The sequence below is a fragment of the Lycium barbarum genome, chromosome 12 (assembly GCF_019175385.1).
Source record: "Lycium barbarum isolate Lr01 chromosome 12, ASM1917538v2, whole genome shotgun sequence".
Classification (NCBI taxonomy): Eukaryota; Viridiplantae; Streptophyta; class Magnoliopsida; order Solanales; family Solanaceae; genus Lycium; species Lycium barbarum.
Window position 1 is genome coordinate 86,600,445 of NC_083348.1, and position 24,997 is coordinate 86,625,441.

The 24,997-nt window shown below is 38.4% G+C and overlaps 3 protein-coding genes across 11 annotated transcripts in view; 2 read left to right on the top strand and 1 right to left on the bottom strand.

Annotated features, from left to right (window-relative positions):
• The first annotated feature begins 566 nt into the window (after positions 1–566).
• On the top strand, positions 567–7,200 carry LOC132622791 (putative PAP-specific phosphatase, mitochondrial). Its single transcript, XM_060337464.1, has 9 exons — positions 567–880; positions 960–1,062; positions 1,668–1,770; positions 3,010–3,218; positions 3,858–3,917; positions 4,464–4,840; positions 5,434–5,512; positions 5,584–5,634; positions 6,707–7,200. Exons 1-9 carry the CDS (start codon positions 783–785, stop codon positions 6,854–6,856), a joined length of 1,230 nt encoding a protein of 409 aa, XP_060193447.1. The 5' UTR covers positions 567–782; the 3' UTR covers positions 6,857–7,200.
• On the bottom strand, positions 6,882–14,787 carry LOC132622790 (pentatricopeptide repeat-containing protein At4g13650). 8 transcript variants are annotated; one of them, XM_060337463.1, is made up of 6 exons: positions 14,418–14,787; positions 11,108–14,338; positions 10,159–10,222; positions 9,748–10,025; positions 8,774–8,869; positions 6,882–7,113 (listed from the first exon to the last, which is right to left on the bottom strand). In XM_060337463.1, the coding sequence occupies exons 1-2, from the start codon at positions 14,472–14,474 to the stop codon at positions 11,216–11,218; spliced, it is 3,180 nt and encodes a 1,059-aa protein (XP_060193446.1). In that variant the 5' UTR covers positions 14,475–14,787; the 3' UTR covers positions 6,882–7,113; positions 8,774–8,869; positions 9,748–10,025; positions 10,159–10,222; positions 11,108–11,215. The 8 variants fall into 8 exon arrangements, with proteins under 8 accessions (XP_060193446.1, XP_060193445.1, XP_060193442.1 ...); XM_060337462.1 differs by having other exon boundaries at positions 8,774–8,894; XM_060337459.1 differs by having other exon boundaries at positions 8,739–8,894.
• Positions 14,788–23,952: 9,165 nt separating this feature from the next.
• Positions 23,953–24,997, top strand: part of LOC132621540 (putative PAP-specific phosphatase, mitochondrial) — a 13,809-nt gene continuing 12,764 nt past the window's right edge. Inside the window, exons 1-2 of one of the 2 annotated variants that reach the window (XM_060335856.1) lie at positions 23,953–24,182; positions 24,260–24,362. In XM_060335856.1, coding sequence (XP_060191839.1) covers positions 23,953–24,182; positions 24,260–24,362 — 333 coding nt within the window. The remainder of the gene's footprint in view (positions 24,183–24,259; positions 24,363–24,997) is intronic. The other variant, XM_060335855.1, reaches the window with a different exon arrangement.

Consider the following 24,997-nt stretch of genomic DNA (forward strand, 5'->3'; position numbering starts at 1 on the left):
GATGCCTAAGAACGTGCTCCAATCAATATATTACATAAGCTCTAAAGAAGGTAGCCTGAAAAGCAGAACTCAACAGAGTGAGTTCTGACTTGCCCCTTTCTATCTTATTAGTCAAATCTAAACGTAATTAGGATTGAGGTGAAGTTATAATAGATTTCATTAACTTTGTCTGGATTAAATATATTTTGAAATTTATCGATATTACTCTCTGTCTCAGTATATGTGACATTTTTTTTATTTTTAAGAGTTAGTTTAACTAAACTTTAAAGTTAAATTAGATAAGATTAATGTAATATTTTAAGATTAAAATTTATATATTTGAAACAACATGAAAAACACTATAAGTTGCAATTTTTCTCATATCGATTTGATAAAAAAATACATCTTTAAATGTTAATCAAAGTTCTTGTAATTTGAATATCGTGAAAAATGTCACATAAATTGAGACAACGGAAGTAGTAAATATTTATCAATTATGCTATGACTTCAAATGAAAATTCAGAATTATAAATTCTAAATTCTGACTTTACATTTGGGGTTTAACTATATGATGTAAAATTTAGAAAAAGGTGTCAATTTGTGTATTAGAGCAGAGGAAAAATGTTAAAAAAGCTCATTGAAGCAACCGTTTGTTTCTAGCAGTTGGAGTTGTGGTCCACTTTCCACCATTCGAAGCCTACCCTTAGAAGCGTCAAAATACCCATGTACATTTCGCAATAATAGTTGCACCTTCCAGTAGTAGCAAATACCACCTCCACCTGACTCTAATTCCATAGGCTTTTATGGATCTTGTCCGCTACACCGCTTGCCGCTTCCCTGGAGCTCATCCTCAGCCTATCTTCCATACACCACCATTTCGCCGGCGTTGCGTCGGCGTTAGGTCTGACTCCTCTCTGCATATTCTCAATTTGTTGAGAATTCATATAGGTTAATTGATTGATACTGTCTTTAATTAATAGGTCGAGTTTGAGCCTTCCATTCACAGAGCAGAAAGCAAAGTATTATAGAGAGCTTGAAGCTGCTGTTGATGTTGTCCAACGAGCTTGTCGTCTCTGTCTTCATGTACATTTCTCCACTCATTGCCTATTCATTTTATGTCACACTATTTGACTAACTTAGTGATAGTCCAAGAGAATACTAAAGTAATGTAAAGACGATTCTCTAAAACTTGTATAGAAATCGATTTGTATGAATCATTTTGGAAGGTACCAATTATAAATAGGGACTGGAAGAGTCTCATTTATCTGTTGGCTGCAATTCTTTTAGTTTAATTGAAAGATATGATGGATTTTGGAACTAAAGTTCTAGAAATTGGTTAGAATGTGGATTCAAATAGGCATTGTTTACTGCTTTCTGTTATTCAAAATGCAGGTTTTCCTGTCATATAGGTAGTTTCATAGCCAAGGTACATTGCTAAAGTAATAACCTGTTCTAAGGTACCTAAAATTCAAGACTTTTGAAACAAGTTGTCTACATCTTATCTCAAACAAGGGGATAGTAGTCAGTTAGTTCAGGTAAAACTTGCTTTACTTCTGATAAATGAAATGGTTGAATTGAAATATGAGCATTTTTCCAATAGTTATCTTTATGTTTATTTTCAGTAGTCCGTATGTTAGTACTGCAACCATTTTATCCACTAAGACTGGTCAGTTCTTTTTGATTTCTAGGTGAAGAAGTCACTGTTCTCAAGTGATGGTAGGATTCTTGAGAAAAATGACCAGACCCCAGTCACTATTGCAGATTTTGGAGTGCAGGCTTTAGTTAGCTTGGGTAAATTATATGTTCTTTTTCATTATTTCTTGATAAATTAACTAAAGCTGAGTGCAGTTTCAGCTATCCGGTAAAAGTGGGAGAAAAAAAGAAGGAAAGTTTGAATAAAACAATTATAAGCTTGCCCAGTCAGTCTGATTTGTCTTACCGCAATGAAGTACCTTGACCAAGAATAATCTTACTTATATCTGGATGTTTTTTACATTTCTTTTTCTTGATAGAGGAATAATGTCATATGCTATATTTTTCCTGTAATAGAGCTTCCTTAGCTTACATTGCATTCTGTCATGAGCTCAAATTGTACAGTCGCTCTATCTAATTTTAGGAAAATGTCAATGCTTTCTTTTCTTAGTCAAGCATATACTGACGTGTATCTTTTGGTCATAAAACGCTCTCAACTTAGAAAAACAATGAAATATAACTATTCAGGCAAGAAATAACCATAAATTTTCACGCTTAGCATATGTTGCTCGTACTCTTCAAGAGTGTTGTTGAGCACTTGTCGGATCTTCCAAAAGTAGTGCATTTTTGGAGGATCCAAAATGGGTATGGTAGCATTTTTGGAGAGTCCGAGAAACATAGCACTTAGCTAAGATTATATAGTCCTTGTTCTATAAAATGGCATTTTTGTACAGACTTATTTTTTTTTTGAACACCGATAGGAGTACAGACTTATTGTATTGACTAAATCGGAAAAGATGATATCAACTATACAATAATAGACTGTAATAAATAAAAAGTGTATTACCTGAATATAGCGTAGTTACTGACTGAAGAGAAAAGAGTCAGTGACAGGTAACTAAATCAGCAGCTAGAAGTCTAAAAATCTGATTTGGCAATACCAATCAAGTTTTAGTGATTATGGCTCTCAAGAACTATACTATAGGTCATTTGAAGGTGGAAAGGATCGTTTCAAATCTTTGCACCTTCTTTCTCATCATTTCATACTCTTTCTTCATAGATGATAGGATAATGCAGCAAATCTGGTCTAATACTTCTCCATCTTAAAAAAACAATCGCATAGTCATGCAGTATAATGATTAAATTATGAGTACAATTTTGAAGCACGATAAATCACGAGATAATGATGAAATTGTGGATATTATTTTTGTGTTTTCCTTTTAATTCTCTTATATTTCCTTATTTGTTTTCTTGGAGAAAAGACAAATTGTTTGATTGAGTTTTTTCTTAGAGCTAAGATGAATTGTTTCTTTACTGGATTGCATCCTTTTCTAATAGAGATGAACAGACTTTTTCCCTCTATCCCTTTGGTGGCTGAAGAGGACTCTGCATTCTTGTGTTCAAATAATCTGGTTGGCTCAGTGGCTGATGTTGTGAAGGATAAAGCAACCTTAGGAGATGAAGTAACAGAGGATAATATTTTGAAAGCGATTGACAGAGGGGGAAAGGATGCTTGTGTATTTGGGCCTAAGCCAGCCACTTACTGGGTGCGTTGATGCTGCTTCCAAAGCGTATTCTCTAAGTTTCATGTCATAAATGATCAAAGTCCTTTAAAAGCTTCAAACTAAGGGAAAGTTCCTGAAGCGAACTAGAGTTTTTTAATTCATTTTGTGTATGCTCTTTCACATTTTTTGTATCAAAGACACATTCATTTAGTTGATGATCATTTGTGTATTTATATGTTGAACATTAAAATTTCCTCGATGTGGAGAATTTCAAATTTTGATTCTCTTTCTAGAATTAGAAACGTGTCATGAATATCTCCTGAGAAACATCTCAAGAGGTTCTCGACGGATTCGGGTTTGGGGGTGGGGATGGCCCAATATATGGAAACAGTTTCCAATACTATGGCCCTTGGATAATCTTCTTTTCGTTGAAAGTACCTCTTCCTTTGTGCATTAATTTTTACCAGATGAAGGCTAATATTATTACGGGCCTCCCGGCTTGTATCAATATGACGTCAAGAAATACTTTCTCGTCTTCTTTACTCTGGATGATCTTTTATGTGCTTGTAAGACATCGACTTTTATTGTCCATGCCCTTAACAACTAACAAAAATGCCTGTTTGTATTTCTATACTTGCACAGTAATTTGGACTGCACTCATAAATTTCCGGCCTCGTACAGATACTGGATCCTATTGATGGTACACGAGGGTTTGTTAGAGGTAGTGAGGCTCTCTATGTGGTATGCTTCTTAATTCTTTTTCCTTTCTGCTTGATGTAGTTATTCTTTTACGTTTTTGAGGCTCTCTATGTGGTATGCTTCTTAATTCTTTTTCCTTTTTCCTTAATGTAATTAGTCTTTTATGTTTTTGCTCCTTTTCTTTTTCCTAATAATTAACGGGAAAAAAACAAGAATGAGAGGAACTGGAAAAGAATTGACTATTTAATAAGGGAAAAACCTTTGGTTTGGAATTTTACTGGAGACTGTGATGCTGTTAAACTTAAGGCATCAGTGGTGCCAAAATTAAACTTATCTGTCCTAAACCTCTTTGGTTCTTTCTATTTGCCTTAATAGTGCAGAGTATTTCACTTATCATGAAATAATTAACGTTTCTGCAAATAAGAGTGCCTTGATAACTAAAATGATGTCATCATATACATTATTACAGTAGGTTCAGCCGTTTAGGTATTATTTCTTGGTCTGTAGGATCTTTTTGTTGCCTGGATTAGAGTTGTGTCTTTTCCCCTTTTCCCATGCTTACTTGGCCAAGAATATTGTATCTGTCAGGTGGGTTTGGCACTTGTAGTTGAAGGACAGATTGTCTTAGGAGTCATGGGCTGCCCCAATTGGCGCGAAGACTGTTCTGACAATTCTATCATTGAGGTCCAAGAAAACAGAACTTCCAGATCAGGGATCATCATGGTTTCTCATGTGGGTTGTGGAACATGGACAAAGAGGTTGTCAGGCATACTGGCCATTGAGTCACCTCTCACTTGGACCAGATGCTCTGTTGACAGCTGCCAAATGGTGGAGGGCGCACGCTTTACTATTCCCGAAAGTCAAACATGGAAATCTTTACCCCTGTCGGCTTTATTTGATGCAAACACAGACTCTGAGAACATAGGAGAAGGCAACATACTTCTTCTGTCTGCATGCTGTGGGAGGTGAATTCTTCTTCTCAAAGATAAATTTCATATTCTTTACATACGTGAACCTAGATAAAGTATGAAAACAAAGGATATAGTATGGATGCTTATTTGTGATGTGAAATCTTTCTTGCCTGCTGTTGGCGTTTCTGGAAGTTTTTATCCTTATAGGGCTCCATTAACCACTAGAACACACTCTTGTTGTGCTTGAATATTTTTCATTTATTAGCTTGATTAGTCATTAACATCACAAGCCTCTTCTCCAAAGGAAATTAGCTCTATTATAAACTTTGGTGTCCAAGTTGGAATTTCTACTGTTACTCGGTAACAGTCATCAACTTATTTGGAGAAGAGGCTCATTATTCACATCCAGTAGTTCATAAATGCTCTAGATTGAATGCTCTATTTTGATAACATAAAATAGAATGCACTCAGAACTGTTCTTCAAGTGATTACAAAATTCATCTCCCTTTTAGACTGAATGGCTGAGTTGTAATTACTTTTGCATTGTCTTCTTTCTTCCTCTTTTGAGGGCTGCAAATCAAAGTACATCTTCAATTTTCATGATGGTTTTTGCGCATTTAATTTAATTTTTGTTTCTATATTTACAGTTTATGCAAATATCTGATGGTGGCTTCTGGGAGAGCATCGGTTTACATTCAAGGGAAGAAGGCGACATCTATTATCAAGGTGAAATTATATTCTCAAGCCACTCTGTGAAATTAGTGGAGCAATCAGATGCTCATATCCGTCAAATGTAGGTCTGGGACCATGCTGTTGGAATCATATGTGTCCATGAAGCTGGAGGGAAGGTATGCATTTCTCTGTTGGCATTCTTTTTACCATACCTAGTTTATCTCTACTTGTCCGCCAACAGTTGCAATCTTACAGCCAGTTCTAGAGAAGTTGGCGCTGCTGATATATCATTTAATAAAACAGTCATTAATTATATTGCGTGTAATCAACACCCTTTTTGTTTTTCGTTTTTTTTTCTTTAATAAAAAAAAAATTAAGTCATGTAAAGAACACCCTCTGGTATTGCAGATTTGAAGATATAGCTTCGATCTTTCCCTTTTCATCTTTCATCTGTATATCGTATTTTGAAGGCTTATCATCACTGTTTCAAGGAAAATTGTAAAACTTTAGAACTGGTCAGATTTGAGAGGTTGACTCTCGTGCACAACTATTTCATGCTTTCTTAGGTTTGCTTTGAAAGAAAATATAATCTGAAGAGTAAAGTGAGGATCCAAAATAGTGATTCACGGAACTGAACTTCCATCTTTAGAAGACAAACTTTATTTACATGTGAAGAAACACAAAGTGAAAGGAGAGGCTTGTTTTATAACTTTATTTCTAGCCACGTCTTACAATTCAGAAACCTTGCACTCAGCAATTTCATTCTCGTGAGTTTAAGAACAAACAGGAAAAATCAACCCATGTTTGATTTGAAAGATCTGGGGGACTGCAAGAGATAACAGCAAAGGGCAGAAATGTGTTATTCTGCATTATACCACCTACTGTTTTCCACTCATTAGCTCAGCGACTAGTCATTCCCATCCAGGCATTTATATTCTCGATAATAAACAAATACATGAAGCAAAAGACTGCTTTTCGGCCTACTTGATTCAGAATTCTCTGGCGTCAACTTTCCTTCTCCCTGTGTTCTGTTTTCAGAATTGTTCTACATATGACATTATTCACTTGGCACAACAGGATGCAAAGCTTTAATCATTTTCCTTGATTCTACTCCTGGTTATGTCTTTGACTTTATCCTATGTCCTTCAACTTATGCGCGATAGTTGTTGACTGTGGATCGTTCATTCCTGAAAGATGAGCAAGATTAGATTTCTCACTTTCCTGGTTATTGACTGTGTGCGTTGTCAGGTGACTGACTGGGAAGGAAGTTCACTTGATTTTGCAGCAGATCAAACTGAACGGAGGCTCATCTTTCCTTCAGGCGGGGTTCTTGTGACTAATGGGAGCTTACATAGCAAGATTATCGGAATGATCTCTTCAAATTCAGCAGTTCTTTGACAGGCATTTGACATTATTGTGACAGAATCAATACTGAAATACAAACGACGATATCTTCCCATTCATCAATTGTTTAATGGCACTTGCATTCTTTTGACGAATCACAGTATACATATCAATTTTTCTCCATTTTCTTCCATCTGGTGGTCATCAGTATCTCTCTTTTGTTCTCATAATACTTGTATTTTTCTTCTTTCGGTCAAAAACGGCTTACGTACAGACAATATCCTTCATTTGTGAAGAATGATTCATGTTTACTGCAGTCAAAATGTATAATGTTATAAATCTCTATTTTTTTCCCTTCACAAAATCATATGATGGAAGTGTAGATTTTTCTCTTTTCATCTGTGCTGCAGTCAAATCTATATTCATACAAGTAATAGTTCCTCCCTCATTAGGTACGTGTGAGTTTTTCTCTTTTCCATTTTCAGTAAAGAACTTGAAGAAGTCTTTAAAGTTCTATCACCTTGACATAGTGGGTGATGGAGCTCAAAAGAATTCATCCAACTAATTCTAAAGGTGAAATTTAGCCATTCCAAGTTGAAACTTGTGGAGCTGAATCAATTCTCCAAGCACTCATTATCAACCTTTTAGCCATGTTAATTTTACAATTTGATTTTCGTCTTCCATCGTTTAGTAATTGGACGAAAGAAAACACCACACACACGTAAATTCCTAATCAAAGCCAATGTTGGAAAACAGTGAATTTGGCAACTAGATATCCCTCTTGTGAGGTAGGAAAGGATTTAAAACACAAGGCAAATACATATAAATATGCCTTATAGTATGTGCAAAGTCTAAAAAATAACGACATTCACATCTTTCTCTTTTCTCTTCACTTCAAAATTTCACAAATACTCCCTCCCCTTCTCTCCTGGACGGATGACTTGAAGCAATTGTTTGGTTTCAGCGAAAGGGTGATTCCACAAGTGGAAGTGTGTGGTCGCTGCAAAAAGGGTCAACACTTTGTGATGAACAAGTTGTACACTATCCTTATATCAAGAAGTTGCAAAAGGCATGCAAGAATAAGTGAACTTTTTTGTGTGTGCGTAGGCAAAGAGAAGATATTAGAGGTCCCAAAGAAATACCTTAAAACTTTTTTGTGTGTATTTTTCTTTTCTTTGCCCTTTTTGACTTTGGAGAAATGCAAAATTACCACTTCAGAGTAAGGGTTTATTTCTGTTTTATTCGATTAATCTTGACATCAAGATGTCATTAATTCAATCAAACTATAAGACTTTTTTATTTCAAGATGGCTCTCAACTCTACGTCATTGTTTTATTTTTTCTGTGCTCAATCATACGAAACATGACATTCAATTATACAAAACTTTTTTTCCTCAATCAAAGACAGAAATTGGGTGTAACTAGGAGGTGCATAAAGATTATCTTAGCCGTTATTCGGAGGGGAAGTATCTGCAATGTTGTCTTCCTTAAAATACTGATAAAAACCTAATCAATAATGCTTACTGATTTTATATAGTATTTCGTCGAGCAATTCACAATAATGAGTTGTGAGAATTATAAATTATTTTGGATATGAAAACTTGCTAAAGTTCATAGATTTGAAATTCAAGGTCTCAAAAAACTGAAAACCTCCCCTTTTCTTGAAGAAATCCCATTTCTATACAGCTTTGTTACACTAATTTGTATTATCAAATACCAGAAACATAACATCTCTCGTAACGATCAACCACCCGGATCCACAGGAGTGGTACTCTTTTTCCAGCCAAAGCTACATATCTCGAATTGCATCAGATCATGAATCTATACAGATTCTACCCCTTTGTCTAGCTAGGTATTTCTCTCTGTTTACCTTCTACAAAGCATATGTAGGACAAGACAGAATTGTGAAATATGATGTTGGGACAAAAACTACTTACAAGGTTAGCTCTGCATGTAAAAAATGGTAGCTCACCCATCCATATATGACGGGTTCTTCACCATTAATCTTTGTAGCTGCATCCTCCACATTTTTCTTGCGAGCCTCAACATCAACATCTGCCTCCAGCGACTGTAAGTTTCTGTTTGTCAAAATCCTTCACGAAACAAAATGGATAGACTTCAAATGGCATTTTGTCGTCAATATTTCTCACTCTACGGTCCTTACATAAAGGATGCATTTTCATATTTTTAAGGTACAAGCTAATGAAAAGATGGCATCATAATTTGGATGCTTGTTTATATGTTGTAACCTAAGTTGCTCGGACTCAGGTGCGGGTATCCGATACCGGTACAGATCGGAGTGTCGGATTCAGCAAAATCTAAATTATAAGATTCGCGGGTGCGGATCCAGGTATGGATACGGGTGCGGGAATTCGGCTAAGAACAACAACAACAACAACAACCCAGTGAAATCCCACAACGTGGGGTCTGGGGAGGGTAGAGTGTACGCAGACCTTACTCCTACCAAGGTAGGATGGCCGGGAATTCGGCTAAGAACATTCAAAATTATAAAAATAGAGCTATAAAGAACACGACCCATTAAATTCTTGTTTCTCTCTATTTGGCCTGAAACATGAAGCAACAAATATGAGACAAAAGAGCTATAATGTTGAAGGTATGTCATTACCCATGTCTTAAATATGTTTTATCTTTCATTTTGAGAAATCAAAATCTCAATTTTCCCCCCAAATTTGTCCATGGACTCCAGTCAAAGTATCCAAAGTTGGTTGATCGTATCCAAGACGTATCCCGCTCCCGCACCCGTCCCGTGTCGAGACGGGTGCGGCATAAAAAATGAAGAGTCCGTGCAACTTAGGTTGTAACAATATCTGCTCACCGGTTAGGATTTTCCCTATCGAGAAAGATAACTGACAGAATGTGTTCTATAGCTACTTGATCCTTTTGTCCACTTGCTAAGCAAAAAAAACACTAGAAGTGATTTCTTACCATCTACTTAAGCCTCGGAGGTCAGAGTTACTTGGTACATGTGTTGTTGGGAGGTAGCATGTACCTGGCTGGTGGAGTAATCTAGGTGGTGCAAGCTTGCCAAGAAACAACCGTCCTTGAGAAAAAATACACCGTGAAGGTACCAACAATGGTAACATAATGTACTAACCCGCTCAGGTACATCGCCCGATGGTCCTTTTACCTTGAGGCTCATAATTTTGAACATCACCTCAGCTTACTCTTCTGATCCTTTGGTTTTTCACTTTTATCTGGATGCTCTGCAAATTTGTTTACTATGACATTGACTGAAGAAAATCTGAACAAAATACTTGCATGACACAAATACTCAGCCACAAATGAAGAATTACAACTAGAAAGAGAAGGACATAAACTAAGAGTGAAGAACATTACCGACAGCTATCACCAGGGAGGACGCATGAAACAGCTTTTGGTCCAGTTGTTTGGAACTAGTGCACTACAGTTGAACAGCACCAACCATGTAAACACATTACTATGTATCAAATAAATATGTCAATATATTTCTCAAAAGAGTTTCAAGACAGAGTGACAGTAAAAGAAAGAGGGGCTAGAAGAGAGCGTGGTTGCAGCAAGCTGAAAGAGAGACACGAAATCATGGTTATTTTGGCCACCTTGAAACCTACTTGAGACCTTTTTTTGTTAACTGAGAAATACCCGGGGGCCGTGGCGTACGATCCAAGCCTAGGTGGGCCCCTCTACCCTTCTACACTTAAATGCTAGGCTTTTGTCTGCGGAGGATTCGAACTCGTTATGTGCACCTAACAATACATTGATCACGTACTGCACACTTACCACAAGACCAAGAACAAGAAGTGCATACAACCTTGTTGATCACTAGGGAATGTGTTTACAAATGGTCTGAGCAAGCCCGTCATCTTTGACTGATTGCAAAAGAACATACTCCAGAGGTTTCAACTTCTAATTGTCTGGTATATGCAAACATCGACATAGCAGTATATATGCTTCACAGTTTATAACTAACAAATGTAGAGTATTGGTGAGTTTATTGAGAAGATAGCACGATGTTCTTTTTATAATTTTACAGATCAGAGTAACACTGGGTATGTTGTTTTTTTTTTTATTATTTTTATTTTTATTTTTACACAGATCAGAGTAACGCCTAATCATTGTTATTAAGATCAGTAGCTTTGCCAGATCTGAAAAAATGGGCACTGAAATATATCACAGGGAACTTTTGATAATTGAAAAGAGACAAATATTACGGACTATAGTTGACCTGAATGACAGCAGATAAATTGACTTTTGAACCAAGGCTATAACAAAGCAAACCAAAAATATCATCAAGATAAAGTGTTCATACCTCTATTGATAAAGGTATCCAGAGCATCAATCTCAACCACTGGCAGTTTACCATGTCATCTCTTTTCAAAACCCTCTTCACCACACAGCAACCCTTCAACAGTTCCAATTACCAAAAATCATTGCAGGAACATTCACCATCTGCAAAATGATGAAATCTGTATGCATCCCGTACAACAATGGCTCGATCTGCAACCTTCGACACACACTTTATCCAATTGTGGCAGTCATTGCAGACGCGGAGATTCTTCATCACTCGTATGGGAATCATTTCAGGCAAGCTTAGAAGTCCAAATGCAATAGCTAACTTTTCACTGTGAATATAAGCAGTTGGATCTTTTTGTCCCAACTCCAAATCACTCCAAAGACTATTATTGTCTTGAACATAACCAATCATAACTACCTGTTTATTTAGGTCCTCCACAAAGTCATAGATACGATTTGCTAGTGGATGGAGTCTATCTCCAACAAAAAATGCATGTATGGTGTTTTTGACTTCAATCCAGCTACGACCTGGCTCTTTCTTGACACCTCTGTCTTTCATCAGCAGCCTTGTCTGGTTTCGAGAATCCCATCTTCCAAGAACTGCATATAGGTTTGATAGTAAAACATAAGTTGCTGAGTCTTGAGGCTCCAATTGTAAGAGGCGGTGGCCTGTCTGTTCCCCTATTTCAATGTTCTTGTGAACTATGCAAGCACTTAGGAGGGTCCTCCAAACCATTGCATCAGGTTCTATTGGCATAGTCTCCACAAACTTCATTGCACGCGGCAAATGACCAGCTCGTCCTAAAATGTCTACAACAGACGCATAATGTTCTAGTTTTGGCATTAAACCATAATCTTTACTCATGGAATTGAAATAGCAAAGCCCCTTGTCCACTAAACCCACATGGCTACAGGCTGATAAAACACCCAAATAGGTGACATGGTTCGGCTTCACACCAAGATGTCTCATCTCCTCAAACAGTTCTATAGCTTCATTGCCACACCCATGTTGAGAATAGCCTGTTATCATGGCATTCCACGACACATCATTTTTATTTTGCATTTCAAGGAACTCTTTCCTGGCATCCACAAGGCTTCCACACTTTGCATACAATGTGATCAGGACATTGGAAGCTTCTGTTTCGGCATTATCACCAGTCTTTATTATTCTAGCATGAATCTGCTTCCCCTGTTTAATATTAGTGGTATTAGCAGCGGCACTAACAGCAGATCCATATGTGAACATGTTAGCTTCCACTCCATCTCCGTGCATTCTAGAGAACACTTTCAATGCTTCTTCACAAAATCCACTTTGGGCAAATCCTGATACCAAGCCATTCCACGAAATAATATCTTTTTTATCAATTTTGTCAAATGCTGCATATGCATCTTGTATTCCACTGCATCTAGCATAAAGAAAAATCAATGCATTGCCTATTGAATGATCTAATGAGTAGCCTGACACCACTGACTGGGCATGGATTTGTCTCCCTTGATTGAGTGCTTGAATGCCGGCACATGCACTGATTGCACTTGCAAATCCTATGTTATCAGATCGAATACCTCGGTCTTGCATTTTTCTAAAAAGTTTTAGAGCTTCAACAAAGAAGTCATGCTGAGCATATCCAGCAATCATAGATGTCCAAGATACAACATCTTCCTCATTTAGACGCCAAAAGATTTTCTCTGCTGCATCCAATTTTTCATGCTTGGCATACATATCTATAAGCACACTACACACGTAAACATTCTGCCAAAAACCAGTTTTTAATACTTGGCTATGTATTTGTTCTCCAAGATATAGAGCGCCAACAGATGTACAAGTTCTCAATATACTGGGGTATGTGTATTGATTTGGTTGTAGCCCTTTAAACTGCATCTGTGAAAAGATTTGGAACGATTCATCCAAATCACCCATCTGCCCATAACCCACGAGCATCACATTCCAAAGAACAATGTTTTCCATCTGGCTTCCGAGGAAAAATTTATGGGCTGTTTCAAGGTCAGAACACTTAACATAAAGGTCAAGTAAAGAACCTTCAATTATGCTATCTGAGCATAGACCTGCCTTTGTTGCATAAGAATGCAGTTGTCTTCCCTTCTGAAGTGCTCCTAATGATGCACAAGCACCCAAGAGGCTTGCAATTGTAACACAGTCAGGTTTCAACGAACTTAACTGCATTTTCTCGAATAACTGTAGAGCCTTGTCACTGAATCCTTTCAAAGAGAGACCAGAGATTAGGGAATTATAGGTAACTCCATCCTTCTGCGGCATTTCAACAAATACTTTTTCTGCCAATGTTAAGTATCCACAGCGAGAATACAATGTAACGAGGGCATTACTAACAAAAACATTAGATAAAAATCCCCACTTATAGATACTAGCATGGAGCTGTTCTCCCAAGTTAAATGCTTCAATCTTTGTGGATGCACTTATTACACTCGAGAAAACATATGGAGTAGGAATTACTCCAAATTTACGCATATCCTTATATAGGAGAATAGCATCTTCTTCTCGTTTGTTCTTACAAAAACCAGATAACATAGCCACCCAAGAGGAACTATCTCTTACCACCATATCCTCAAAGACTTTCTTACTAGAATCTACAAATCCATTTTTAGAATACAAATCAATCAAACGGTTAGAAACAATGAGCTGCAAGCCAAGACCATAGCGCACAGTCAAAGCATGAATCTGTTCAACACCCTGGAAACTAAATGCAACCTTGTTGTCACTGCAGGCTTGCAGAACTTCGGAAAATGTGCACTCATCTGGATTAACATCTTCTCTTATCATTCGAGAAAACAAATTGATAACTGCGTCACTTCTTTTCATCCGTGAAAAACCAGACAACAACCTATTCCAGCAAGACACATTTCTAATCCCACTTGGTAAATTATCAAATATTTGCAATGCACTAGATAAATCTCCACAAGCAACATAAATATCAAGAAACCTAGCACCAATCCAATAATCAGCTCCAAATCCCAATGTCAACAATTTCCCATGTAGTTTCTTGGCATCTACAATTGACCCTTCACTCAAGCAACTCCCTAGCAAGCTTAAATAGTAAGTATGATCGAAATACCCATCATTTTTCGTTACTCGTGGATGAACAATAGATGGATAATATTCATTTTCTTCATCTGAACAATCATCAAGAACCAGTGAACTTATACTTGCACAACTAGTAAAAGTACAGTTCTTCAATCTAATTGGTTTCCGATATCCAAAATGCCAAATTTCCTGCAAATTAGAAAAGTAAAAGAAATATATATATACAACCAAAAATTGAAAAGAAAGAATTTTTCTTTAAAGATTTTACCTTGCATAGACAATCAGAAGACTTGAAAAGGGAATGAATAATTCTCTTTGATACCATCAAGATATAAATAGAGTGAACCTAAATTCTGGGTTTACACTAAATTCATCTTTTGTAAACCTAATTGAGCTTCAAAATCGTTATTCTTTGTGGTGTCTGAATAATGTTTCAAACAAAGACTTTGTTTTGAACAAACTTTATGATGACAAATATTTTAATTGAAATACACCTTCAAATAACAAACCTAAAGTTAACAAAACAATGAAAGAAAACTGAATTTGAATTTGCACAAGATTGGGAAGCTCTGAACCTCGAGGCTTAAATATTCATTTGAGTTTTTGTTAAGCCTCAAGGGATTGAAGTGCAGACAGAATGCTAGTGTTACAAAAGTCTTTTAGGTGCTAAAACTATTTTATAATTAGGTATTTAAATAAAAATATTAAAAATTAATAATATTCTGATAAAAGTTTCTCTGTTATAATGATTGAAATACTTTTAAAATTAAAATTATTTATAAAAATATATGGATTTTAAAGTATTTTTATATATTAAAAAAAAAGAACGAATAATGTATTAACTAAATAATAAATAAGTCAAATTACTATTCTAAATTTCACCATATAAAATAAAACAGATAGAGCTATGATTTACAAATAATTGATAATTTTTTTAAAATGTATTAACTTTACTTCAAAAATATTGAGAAATTAATCTTGGTGGTAAGAGAAAAGGGCTATGTTCACCCAGTTATGTAATTAGGTATTTTATTAATATTTTAATTTAATTAAATATTCTCATGTTGTTCTAAATAACAGGTTCCTATAAAAATAGTATGACATTCTAAGGAGCATTGAATAGTAAGGGTATTTTCTATATATTATGTGTGATATAAAATGTTTTTCTATATTAAACTTAGGTGAAAAAACGTGATTCCTCTGCCTCAAATCTCAATTCATTCATGTGACATAGTTCGAATTTCGAGAGTCAAAAAGTTTGATTTTGATAATAAATTTAGGCATAATTTTTTTAAAAAAATTACATACTTGGAAACAACATAAACAATACGGTAAGTCATAACAATACTATGTGATGCATGAGGAGGTTAAGTCACAATACAGTAAGTCATAACAATACTATGTAATGCATGGGGGGGGGGGGGGGGGCGTGAAGGTGAAGCTTGAGACGCAGATCATCCAAACGAGAGGAAGTTTTAAGTATCTTGGGTCTATTATTCAAGGATGGGGAGATTGATGATGATGCCACACACCGTATTAGGGTAGGGTGGATGAAATAGAGGCTCGCGTCCAGAGTCTTGTGTGATAAGAAGGTGTCACCAAAGCTCAAAGGTAAGTTCTACTGAGTGGTAGTTAGATTGTCTTTGTTTTATGGGGCGGAGTACTGGTGAGTCAAGCAATCTCACGTCATTGTGAAAATGAGGATGTTTGCGATGAATGTGTGGGCATACTAGGAAGAATAGAATTAGAAATAAAGTTATCCCGGACAAAGTAGGAATGGCCTCGGTGGAGGATAAGATGCGGGAAGCGAGGCTGAGATGGTCCGGGCGTGTACAGAGGAGATGCACGGAGGCTCTAGTGCGGAGGTATGAGAGCTTGGCTATGGATGATTTTAGGAGAGGTAGAGGTAAGCCGAAGAAGTATTGGGGAGAAGTGATTAGGCAAGACATGGCGCAGTTGCAGCTTATCGAGGACATGACCTTAGATAGGGGCTGTGGAGGACGCAAATTGAGGTAAAAGGTTAGTAGGTAGTGGAATGTAGTCCCGTGTATCCAGTCCGTACTAATAGTAGCATTATCTTTATACTTCCTTACCCTTTGATTTCCTGTTACTTCTTATGTCTCTTCTACTTCGATTACTGTATTAGTTTGTTGCATCTACTGTTACTTATCATCATACTGTTTATTTATAGTATTTTGCCATGGTTACATTACTTTTATCAATTTTTGTTTGATTTTTTTTCCTACTTTCTCTTGAGCTAAGAGTCTTTCGGAAACAGCCTCCCTACCTCCCAAGGTTTGTATGCTCTACTCTCCTCAGACCGATTATGAGAATACACTGAGTACGTTGTTGTTGTTGTCATAATATTTAAAAATTATATGAAAAATTACAATAAAAAAAATTATTTGAATTCGAAAGGAACGGAACATAAATTAGAGTGAGCACGCCGCATAAACATTAGTAGGCGTTTGGACATGCGATTTTCGCTTATGATGATGAAATCAGAGTTTGGACATGGATTGAGATGAAATTTCAAATCATCCAAAAGGCATGGCTTGGAATTCCAAATCATGATTTCAAATTTTTTTAAATGTAAAAGTTGATTCATAAGTTTATATTTTTTAAAAATAGATTTGTAAGTTGGTGTGTGTGTATATATATACCAATCATGTTTACCAACCATTTATATCAAATATTAAAAGATCTACAAGTTGATAGTATACAACAACAACAACACCCAGTGAAATCCCACATCGTGGGGTCTGGGGAGGATAGAGTGTACGCAGACCTTACTCCTACCAAGGTAGGATGGCTGTTTCCGAAAGACCCTCGGCTCAAGAAAAGCATAAAAGCATAAAAAATGTCAGATAAGGCTAAGAGATTCAAAGCGATATGGAAATGAAATAATATAAAATAAAATAATGCAAGCAACACCGATACCACGGGATAATTAAAGCACAGGAAATAGCAGATTATAGCATAAATCGGAGCACAAGAAATTAAATTGTGATACTGCGACTACTAATAAGAACGGATAACGAGACTATCTACTAGCCTTCTACCCTAATTTGGATCCTCCAAACCCTCCTATCTAAGGTCATGTCCTCGGTAAGCTGTAATTGCGCCATGTCGTGTCTAATTACCTCTCCCCAATACTTCTTCGGCCTACCCCTACCTCGTATGAAACCATCCATGGCCAACCTCTCACACCTCCGCACTGGGGCATCTGTGTCTCTCCTCTTCACATGCCCAAACTATCTCAATCTCGCTTCTCGCATCTTGTCCTCCACCGAGGCCACTCCCACCTTATCCTGAATATCTTCATTCCTAATCCTGTCACTCCTGGTGTGGCCACACATCCATCTCAGCATTCTCATCTCGACAACTTTCATCTTTTGAACGTGAGAGATCTTAACTGGCCAACACTCCACCCCATACAACATAGTCGATCTAACCACCGCTTTGTAGAACTTGCCCTTAAGTTTTGGTGGCACCTTCTTGTCACATAGCACTCCGGAAGCAAGCCTCCATTTCATCCACCCTGCCCCAATACGATGTGTGACATCATCGTCAATCTCCCCGCTGCCTTGCACAATAGACCTAAGGTACTTAAAACTACTTTTCTTCTGGATAACCTGGGTACCAAGCCTCACTTCCAAGCCAGCCTCCTGAGGTGCTTCACTGAACTTACACTCCAAGTACTCTGTCTTGGTCCTACTTAGCTTAAACCCTTTAGCCTCCAGGGTATGTCTCCAACCCTCCAGCTTAGCGTTAACTCCGCTACGAGTCTCGTCGATCAGGACTATGTCGTCTGCGAAAAGCATACACCATGACACCTCACCTTGAATTTTCCGTGTCAATCCATCCATCACTAAGGCAAATAAAAACGGACTAAGAGCTGATCCTTGATGCAACCCCATCACAACTGGAAAGTGCTCTGAGTCTCCTCCTACTGTCCTTACTCTGGTTTTGGCTTCCTCATACATGTCCTTGATCACCCTAATGTACGCCACAGGTACACTTTTAGCCTCCAAGCATTTCCATAGGATCTCTCTTGGAACTTTGTCATAAGCCTTTTCTAGGTCGATGAATACCATGTGTAAGTCTCTCTTCCTCTCCCTATACTGCTCCACCAATCTTCTCACAAGATGGATGACTTCTGTAGTTGAGCGTCCCGGCATGAATCCGAACTGGTTCTCTGAAATAGACACACCTCTCCTCACCCTCATCTCCACCACCCTTTCCCACACTTTCATAGTATGGCTTAGCAGTTTGATACCTCTATAGTTGTTACAACTCTGGATATCTCCCTTATTCTTGTATAGAGGGATCATTACACTCGCCCTCCATTCTTCGGGCATCAATGTCGTCTTAAAGATGACATTAAATGTCACGCCCCGAACCATGGCCTGGACGTAACACGGCACTCGGTGCCTGACTACATGTGACCGAGCGAACCACATGACTTGCTGAATCATCATGATGCATAACATAAGCGGAATATAACGTGAATGCATGATGAGCCTTTATAAAACATAATAAGTCATAATACTTAATAAAGTACTTGTTTAAACATGAGTGAGCCAAAATGGCTATGCGACTTCGATTATCTGACATGACATAACTGTTTGTTCTAGTCTATGAAACCTCTATCATGAGTCTGACTGAAAAACATACTTACTGGGACAAGGCCCTCAGCATACCTTTAGATGCATAACTAATCATAAGATAAAAGTTGACTAAACCCCGAATGAGATGGGGCTCACAAATAAGCTGATACGAATGCTGTCCTACTGAGCAGATGTGTTGTCCTGTATATCAGTACCTGCATCGTGAAATGCAGGCCCCCGGGCAATAAAAAGGGGACGTCAGCACATTGAATGTACTGGTATGTAAAGCAACCGGAAGAAACAACATGGAACGTGGAATAACATAGTAAGAACTGAAACTGAAAACTTGGACATGAACATGAGCATGAGCATGAGTACAAAATCATGAAATTTAAAACTGAAACTGAGTACTGGAAGCATGAGATAGTCTGTAGTAATCTGTAATAATCTGTAATACCGACATAAACCCCCACGGGGAGGAGCGTGGAGTCTGATCTCTGCCCGATCAGCTAAGCCATCTCGTACCTTGCCGGGGCACGAGACATGAACATAACATGAATGGATCCAAATCCCTCAATGGGGAACATATAAAGGAATCGTCCTACTGGGCGGAGCGATTTTTATCCTACGTTGGCATACGTAGTTTCAGGCTATCTGAGCCTTCTCGGTATTATTACAACTCCCGAACATGAAAATAATATAGTTGGCTAAGAAGCCCATGACTTTCGTGAATTAACTTGTACTTGCCTTGAAATCATGATTTCACGAAAGGACTTGTAAACATATTTTCATGAAATAACTTGTAAACTTGATCATGAGAAATACCATAATGCATAATCATACGTTTGTAGCTGACTTGAAAACATGCTTGTAATTTGTAAAATAACATTTTTACAATTTCATATAAACATCATGAGAACACATGAGGAAGAATTCATGATTCATGGATTAAGCTAGGATTCCTAATGTCCGAAATGGAGGTTTAGGAACACAATAACGAACATATATACGGAATTCATGTACATACATACATACATAATTACGGGCTACCAATACATTGGGTTTAATGCCCTAGGAGTTGAACTTCATAGAATTTACTAAACGGATCATGGGGAAGAACATAGAAGTTCCCACATGTGGATGGAAGTTCTACATACCTTAACCTTCCGCTTTTGGGCGTATCACAATGTCCTTCACCCCCTTCAACTTCAATCTATAGCATACAAGTCATAGTGATTCTATATTAGCAACAATATCCATGTTTTGTTCATCTAAGCATTTTATCAAACACTTAGTGGGCATGAAGCTCTATAACCCCCATTGATGGTGTTTTCTTCACCAAATCCCCATTCTTTTACTTCTAACAATTTCTACAGTCTCAATTAGATGCAATTAACATCATTCTTCATAATCCATATGAATACAACAATCCCAAGTCATCAATCCAACAATTCTAACATAGTTCATATAATCATCTTCAACAAACCCAATTATTATACTCCCAAGAATTCATCAATTCATAACTATAAATGATTGGGGAGTAGAAATATTACCTTTTGGGTAGTCACCACGAAATCAACACCCCCAAGTCCGATCTTGGGCTTAAAATGACGACAACGACTTGTACTACACTTTTTCCTTCACGAGCTTTGGGATTCGGGGCCTTAAACTTGGTTGATTTTCTACTTTCTCTCTCTAATTTCCCTTCTCTCTCACTTACTCTCTCTAAAATCTGAGTTTTGGAGGAAAAATGGGCTGTTAGGGTAATATTTTCTTTATATACCAAGGGGAAAATGGGTTGACCCAACTTGAAAACGAGTTGGGACCTTGCTGTCTTAAAACATCCATATCTCTTTATCCCGACGTCTCCTGTGAACCCACAACCTATGGTTGGAAAGGTTTTTCAATTATCTACAACTTTCGTTCTTTGAGTTTTCCCAAATTCCCAAGTTATGATAGGGTTATGGCCTCCCGAAGTCAGGTGACCCGAAACGTATATACGGACCAAGATACGGTCATTGTTACGGTCCCGTAACACGAGATACGGACCGTAACTTGGTACCGTATCTTGGTGAAAATTTCCAGTGAGTTTCTGGAAATTTTCGGGACGTTACGGTCCACTGTTACGGACCGTAACACGAAATACGGCCCGTAACGTCGCCGTTACGCTGGCAGAATTTCCAGCGAACATGCTTCAGTAAAATGGGCATAACTCTTTGCACAGATGTCCGTTTGACCCCCGTAAGATACCGTTGGAAAGATATTTCAAAGGGATACAACGTTCATCAAGGAAGTTTTCTCAAATTCCCAACGGATTTTCATGAAATTTGACTGGAAGTCAGACGTATCAAAAACTTAGCCGATTCTATAAGATTTCAAGTGCCTTACTATTAGCCATATTGAGACGATCATATCTCCTTGCTCCGATCTCTGATTGGCTTGATCCTTATATCGTTAGAAAGGTATTTCTACATACTACAACTTTATTGATAGTACCTTCCAAAATTCCAAACCGATCAAGGAGTTATCGCTGCCTGAAATAGGCCTATCAACCATTTTCGCAAAACGTTCAAACCTTCCATGTTTCCACTAGAACTCTAATGATATGAGCTTAAACTCAGTCCTAAAATGCGGGGTGTTACATTAAACAACCTAGTCAGCCACTCCAAACCTGCCGGCCCCGCGCTCTTCCAAAATTCCCCAGGAATCCCGTCAGGTCCGATCGCTCTTCCCCTGCGCATCCTACGAACAGCACCCCTAACCTCCTCAACCTTAATACTCCTGCAATACCCATAATCACGACGCCTTCCTGTATGTTCTAAATCTCCCAACACAATGTCTCTGTCCCCTTCTTCATTCAAGAGTTTGTAGAAGTATGACTGCCATCTCCGTCTAATGAGAGTCTCCTCTACCAATACTTTTCCATGCTCGTCCTTGATGCACTTTACTTGATCCACATCACGTGCCTTTCTCTCCCTCGCCTTGGCTAGCCTGAACAATTTCTGGTCCCCTCCTTTCTCTTCTAGTTCAGCATACATGCGTTCAAAAGCTGCCGCTTTTGCCGTCGAAACCGCCAACTTCGCCTTCTTCCTCGCCATCTTATAAAGCTCCGTATTCGTCCACTTCTCCACCTCATCCTTGCTTTCTATCAACTTCGCATATGCCACCTTCTTTGCTTCCACTTTCCCTTGAACTTCTCCATTCCACCACCAGTCCCCTCGATGCTGACCACGACTACCTGTCGAGACCCCCAACACTTCCCTTGCTACCACCCTAATGCAACTAGCCGTCTTATCCCACATACTGGTCGCATCCCCACTACTATCCCAGGCCCCCATATCCTTCAATTTCTCTCTCATCTCCAGTGCACTAATCGTGGTCAAACTACCCCATCTGATCTTAGGTCGGTCATCCACGACCCTCTTCTTCCTCGTCCTCTTGATCCCTAAATCCATCACCAAGAGCTTATGTCGGGTTGTAAGATAGTCACTCGGAATGACCTTACAATCTTTGCACAGACCTTTATCATCCTTCCTAAGGAGTAAAAAGTCTATCTGAGTTTTAGCCACCGAACTACGGAAGGTTACCAAGTGTTCCTCCTTCTTTGGGAAACTCGAATTGGCTATCACCAACCCAAAAGCTCTTGCAAAATCCAAAAGTGAGACTCCTCCTCCATTTCTGTCCCCGAAGCCAAAGCCTTCATGCACATCATCATAACCTCCCGAAATAGGCCCTATGTGTCCATTGAAATCACCTCCCACGAATAGCTTCTCAGTAGGCGGTATGCCTCCCACTAACTCGTCCAAATCCTCCTAAAAGCTCCTCTTCTCCTCCTAGCCTAAGCCCGCTTGCGGCGCATATGCACTAATAATGTTCAAAGTGAGTCCTTCAACGACCACCTTAATCGACATCATCCTATCAGTGGTCCTCCTAACCTCTACCACTTGATCCCTTAATTCACTATCTACTAAAATGCCCACCCCATTTCTATACTTCGACCTACCAGAGAACCACAGCTTATACCCGTCTACCTCCTTAGCTTTAGGACCTACCCATTTGGTCTCTTGGATACAAGCTATATTAATCTTCCTCTTCTTAAGAATCTTAACTAGCTCTATGGACTTCCCCGTTAACGTCCCAATGTTCCAAGAACCTACTCTCAACCTAGACGCTCCTTTAACCCACTTACCCCTCCTAACCCTCGCCCCCGTCCCCGAACGAGAACATGACCCTAGTCTACCATCACTAAGCAAAGCCACAAGAATGAGTATGAACTAATAAATTCAAAAGTCTAAAGTTAGCAAAATGTAACTACAAGTGTATGGACAAATAATGGGTATGGCAACCGGAGGTACCAACTCCAGTTGAACTGAACCTGGTCGCCGCCGGAAAAATACTGTTCAACGTCCGAGTACTGTTCACTGTTGATTTACTGTTCACTGTCGGAATTCTGATCACAAAGACCTGAAACAGGAGAAGAGAAGAGGGGGGAAAAGAAAAAAAAAGGGACAGGAAAAGAAAAAGGAAAAAAAGAGAAAAAAGGAGGGAGAAAGAGGGGGCTGGCCAGAAAATGGTGTCGGAAAAGTCTCCGGCGATGGCGCGACTGAGTTCTGGCAGCGCCAGAAGCAGCTAAAAAAGAAGAAGAGAAAAAGAATAGGAGATAAAGAAAAGGAAGGGGAGAAAAAAGTAAATCTGGCCGGAAAAGTGGCCGGCGTTACCTGATTGCCGGAGTTACCTGGTCGCCGGACGGGGTGGCGGGTGGGGTTGGGGGAGAGGGGAGATGTTACCGTTGAGGGCAGAAGAGAGAGAAAGCAGAAGAGAGAGGGCAGAAGAGAGAGCATTACAAGTTGATAGTATATTTATAATAAATTGGTAATATATTTATAACAAGTTTACTCTTATCAACTATATAGGAGGATTATATTAAAGAGTAGTTACACTACAACTCATATTCAACTTTCCATTTTATTAAACTAAAGTTTGATCAATTGACATTATACTTTTTAGAAAGGTCTTCTAGTAGCGTATTAATTTTATTATGAACTAGACTTACTCATTTGACAAGATTGTACAAGAAGTGCAAGGTTTTGATAGTTTTCAAAATTTGTGAAGATTTTATGTGTAAAAAAAATCTAAATTGCATATCCAAACAAACTTCAACTTCAAATAATTGTGATTTCAAATAATGTCCAAATGGCTGTCAGAGTGAGCACGTGCGGAGAACACAACTCACTCCCTAAGACCCTAACACAGGAAGCCTACTCTTCCAACTGGGCCAATCCATGGCATTACAAACCATGTACCTTTAGCAATAATTATTGTACCTCCATGGATCTCCTCCAATGCTCCACCATCCTGATCCCTAAAATTCAACTCAATCGTCCCTTCCGTACACCACTTGGCCCATGCTTCGCTGCCATGAGGTCTCTCACAGCTGATTCCTCTGCTACTTCACTTTCCTTAACCGACTCTAAATTTTGTATACATTCTGTGTCTGCAGGTCAAGTTTGAGCCTTCCATTTCCCGGACAGAAAGCAAAATACTTTAAAGAGCTGGAAGCTGCTGTTGATGTTGTTGAGCGAGCTTGTCGTCTCTGCATTGATGTAAATTTCTTTTATTTACCTTGCTTAGAGTCTGTTTGGATGGGCTTATAACTTATGACTTATCACAAGTGGAGTCTGGTAAGGGTAGAATATACGCAAATAACTTTATGGGGATAAGCATAAGCCATAAATTAGGAATGGTAACTTATGGTTTTTGGCTTAAATACAAGTGCTTAAAAACACTTCTTTTATCCTACTCTACGTAGCAGGCTCAGAGCCTTTTGGTGGAGGAAGAACCGTGGCATCGAATCTGCTGCTCTGGCCGCTGTTCTGTTACCCGGTCTTGGTGGTGTAGTTATAGGAGGTGCCGTAGCTTTAAACTGTTCTAGTAGCTTTGCTTTATTCTAAGTCATTTAGGAAGGTGGCAGTCTCAATGACGCGGCGTGGTCCAGAACAAGCCTTTGCTGATACATGGGGTTTTTGTTTTGGTTACAAGAAGTGCTTCTCTCCGGCATCAACATCCTTTCGTAGTACCCTACCCCCAGGGGAATTCGAATCCCCTCCCCCTCCCAATAATACGTGTTTCTCAACCACCGGCTTACTACAAGAATGTATCATGATGAGAATCAAAAAGTGGTCTCTGGCATTCCAACTGCATGAACTCCAATCTTATCTATGTCACAGGTTTGATGAGA

Bases quoted from the DNA above. Each gene is read 5' to 3' on its own strand.
- LOC132622791 (XM_060337464.1), top strand. From the start codon at position 783: ATGGATCTTGTCCGCTACACCGCTTGCCGCTTCCCTGGAGCTCATCCT. The intron at 1,771-3,009 runs GTAAATTATATG...CTTTTCTAATAG, and splicing joins GCAGGCTTTAGTTAGCTTGG to AGATGAACAGACTTTTTCCC. The intron at 4,841-5,433 runs GTGAATTCTTCT...CTATATTTACAG, and splicing joins CTGTCTGCATGCTGTGGGAG to TTTATGCAAATATCTGATGG.
- LOC132622790 (XM_060337463.1), bottom strand. From the start codon at position 14,474: ATGGTATCAAAGAGAATTATTCATTCCCTTTTCAAGTCTTCTGATTGT. The intron at 14,339-14,417 runs GTAAAATCTTTA...TCTAATTTGCAG, and splicing joins CTTCTGATTGTCTATGCAAG to GAAATTTGGCATTTTGGATA.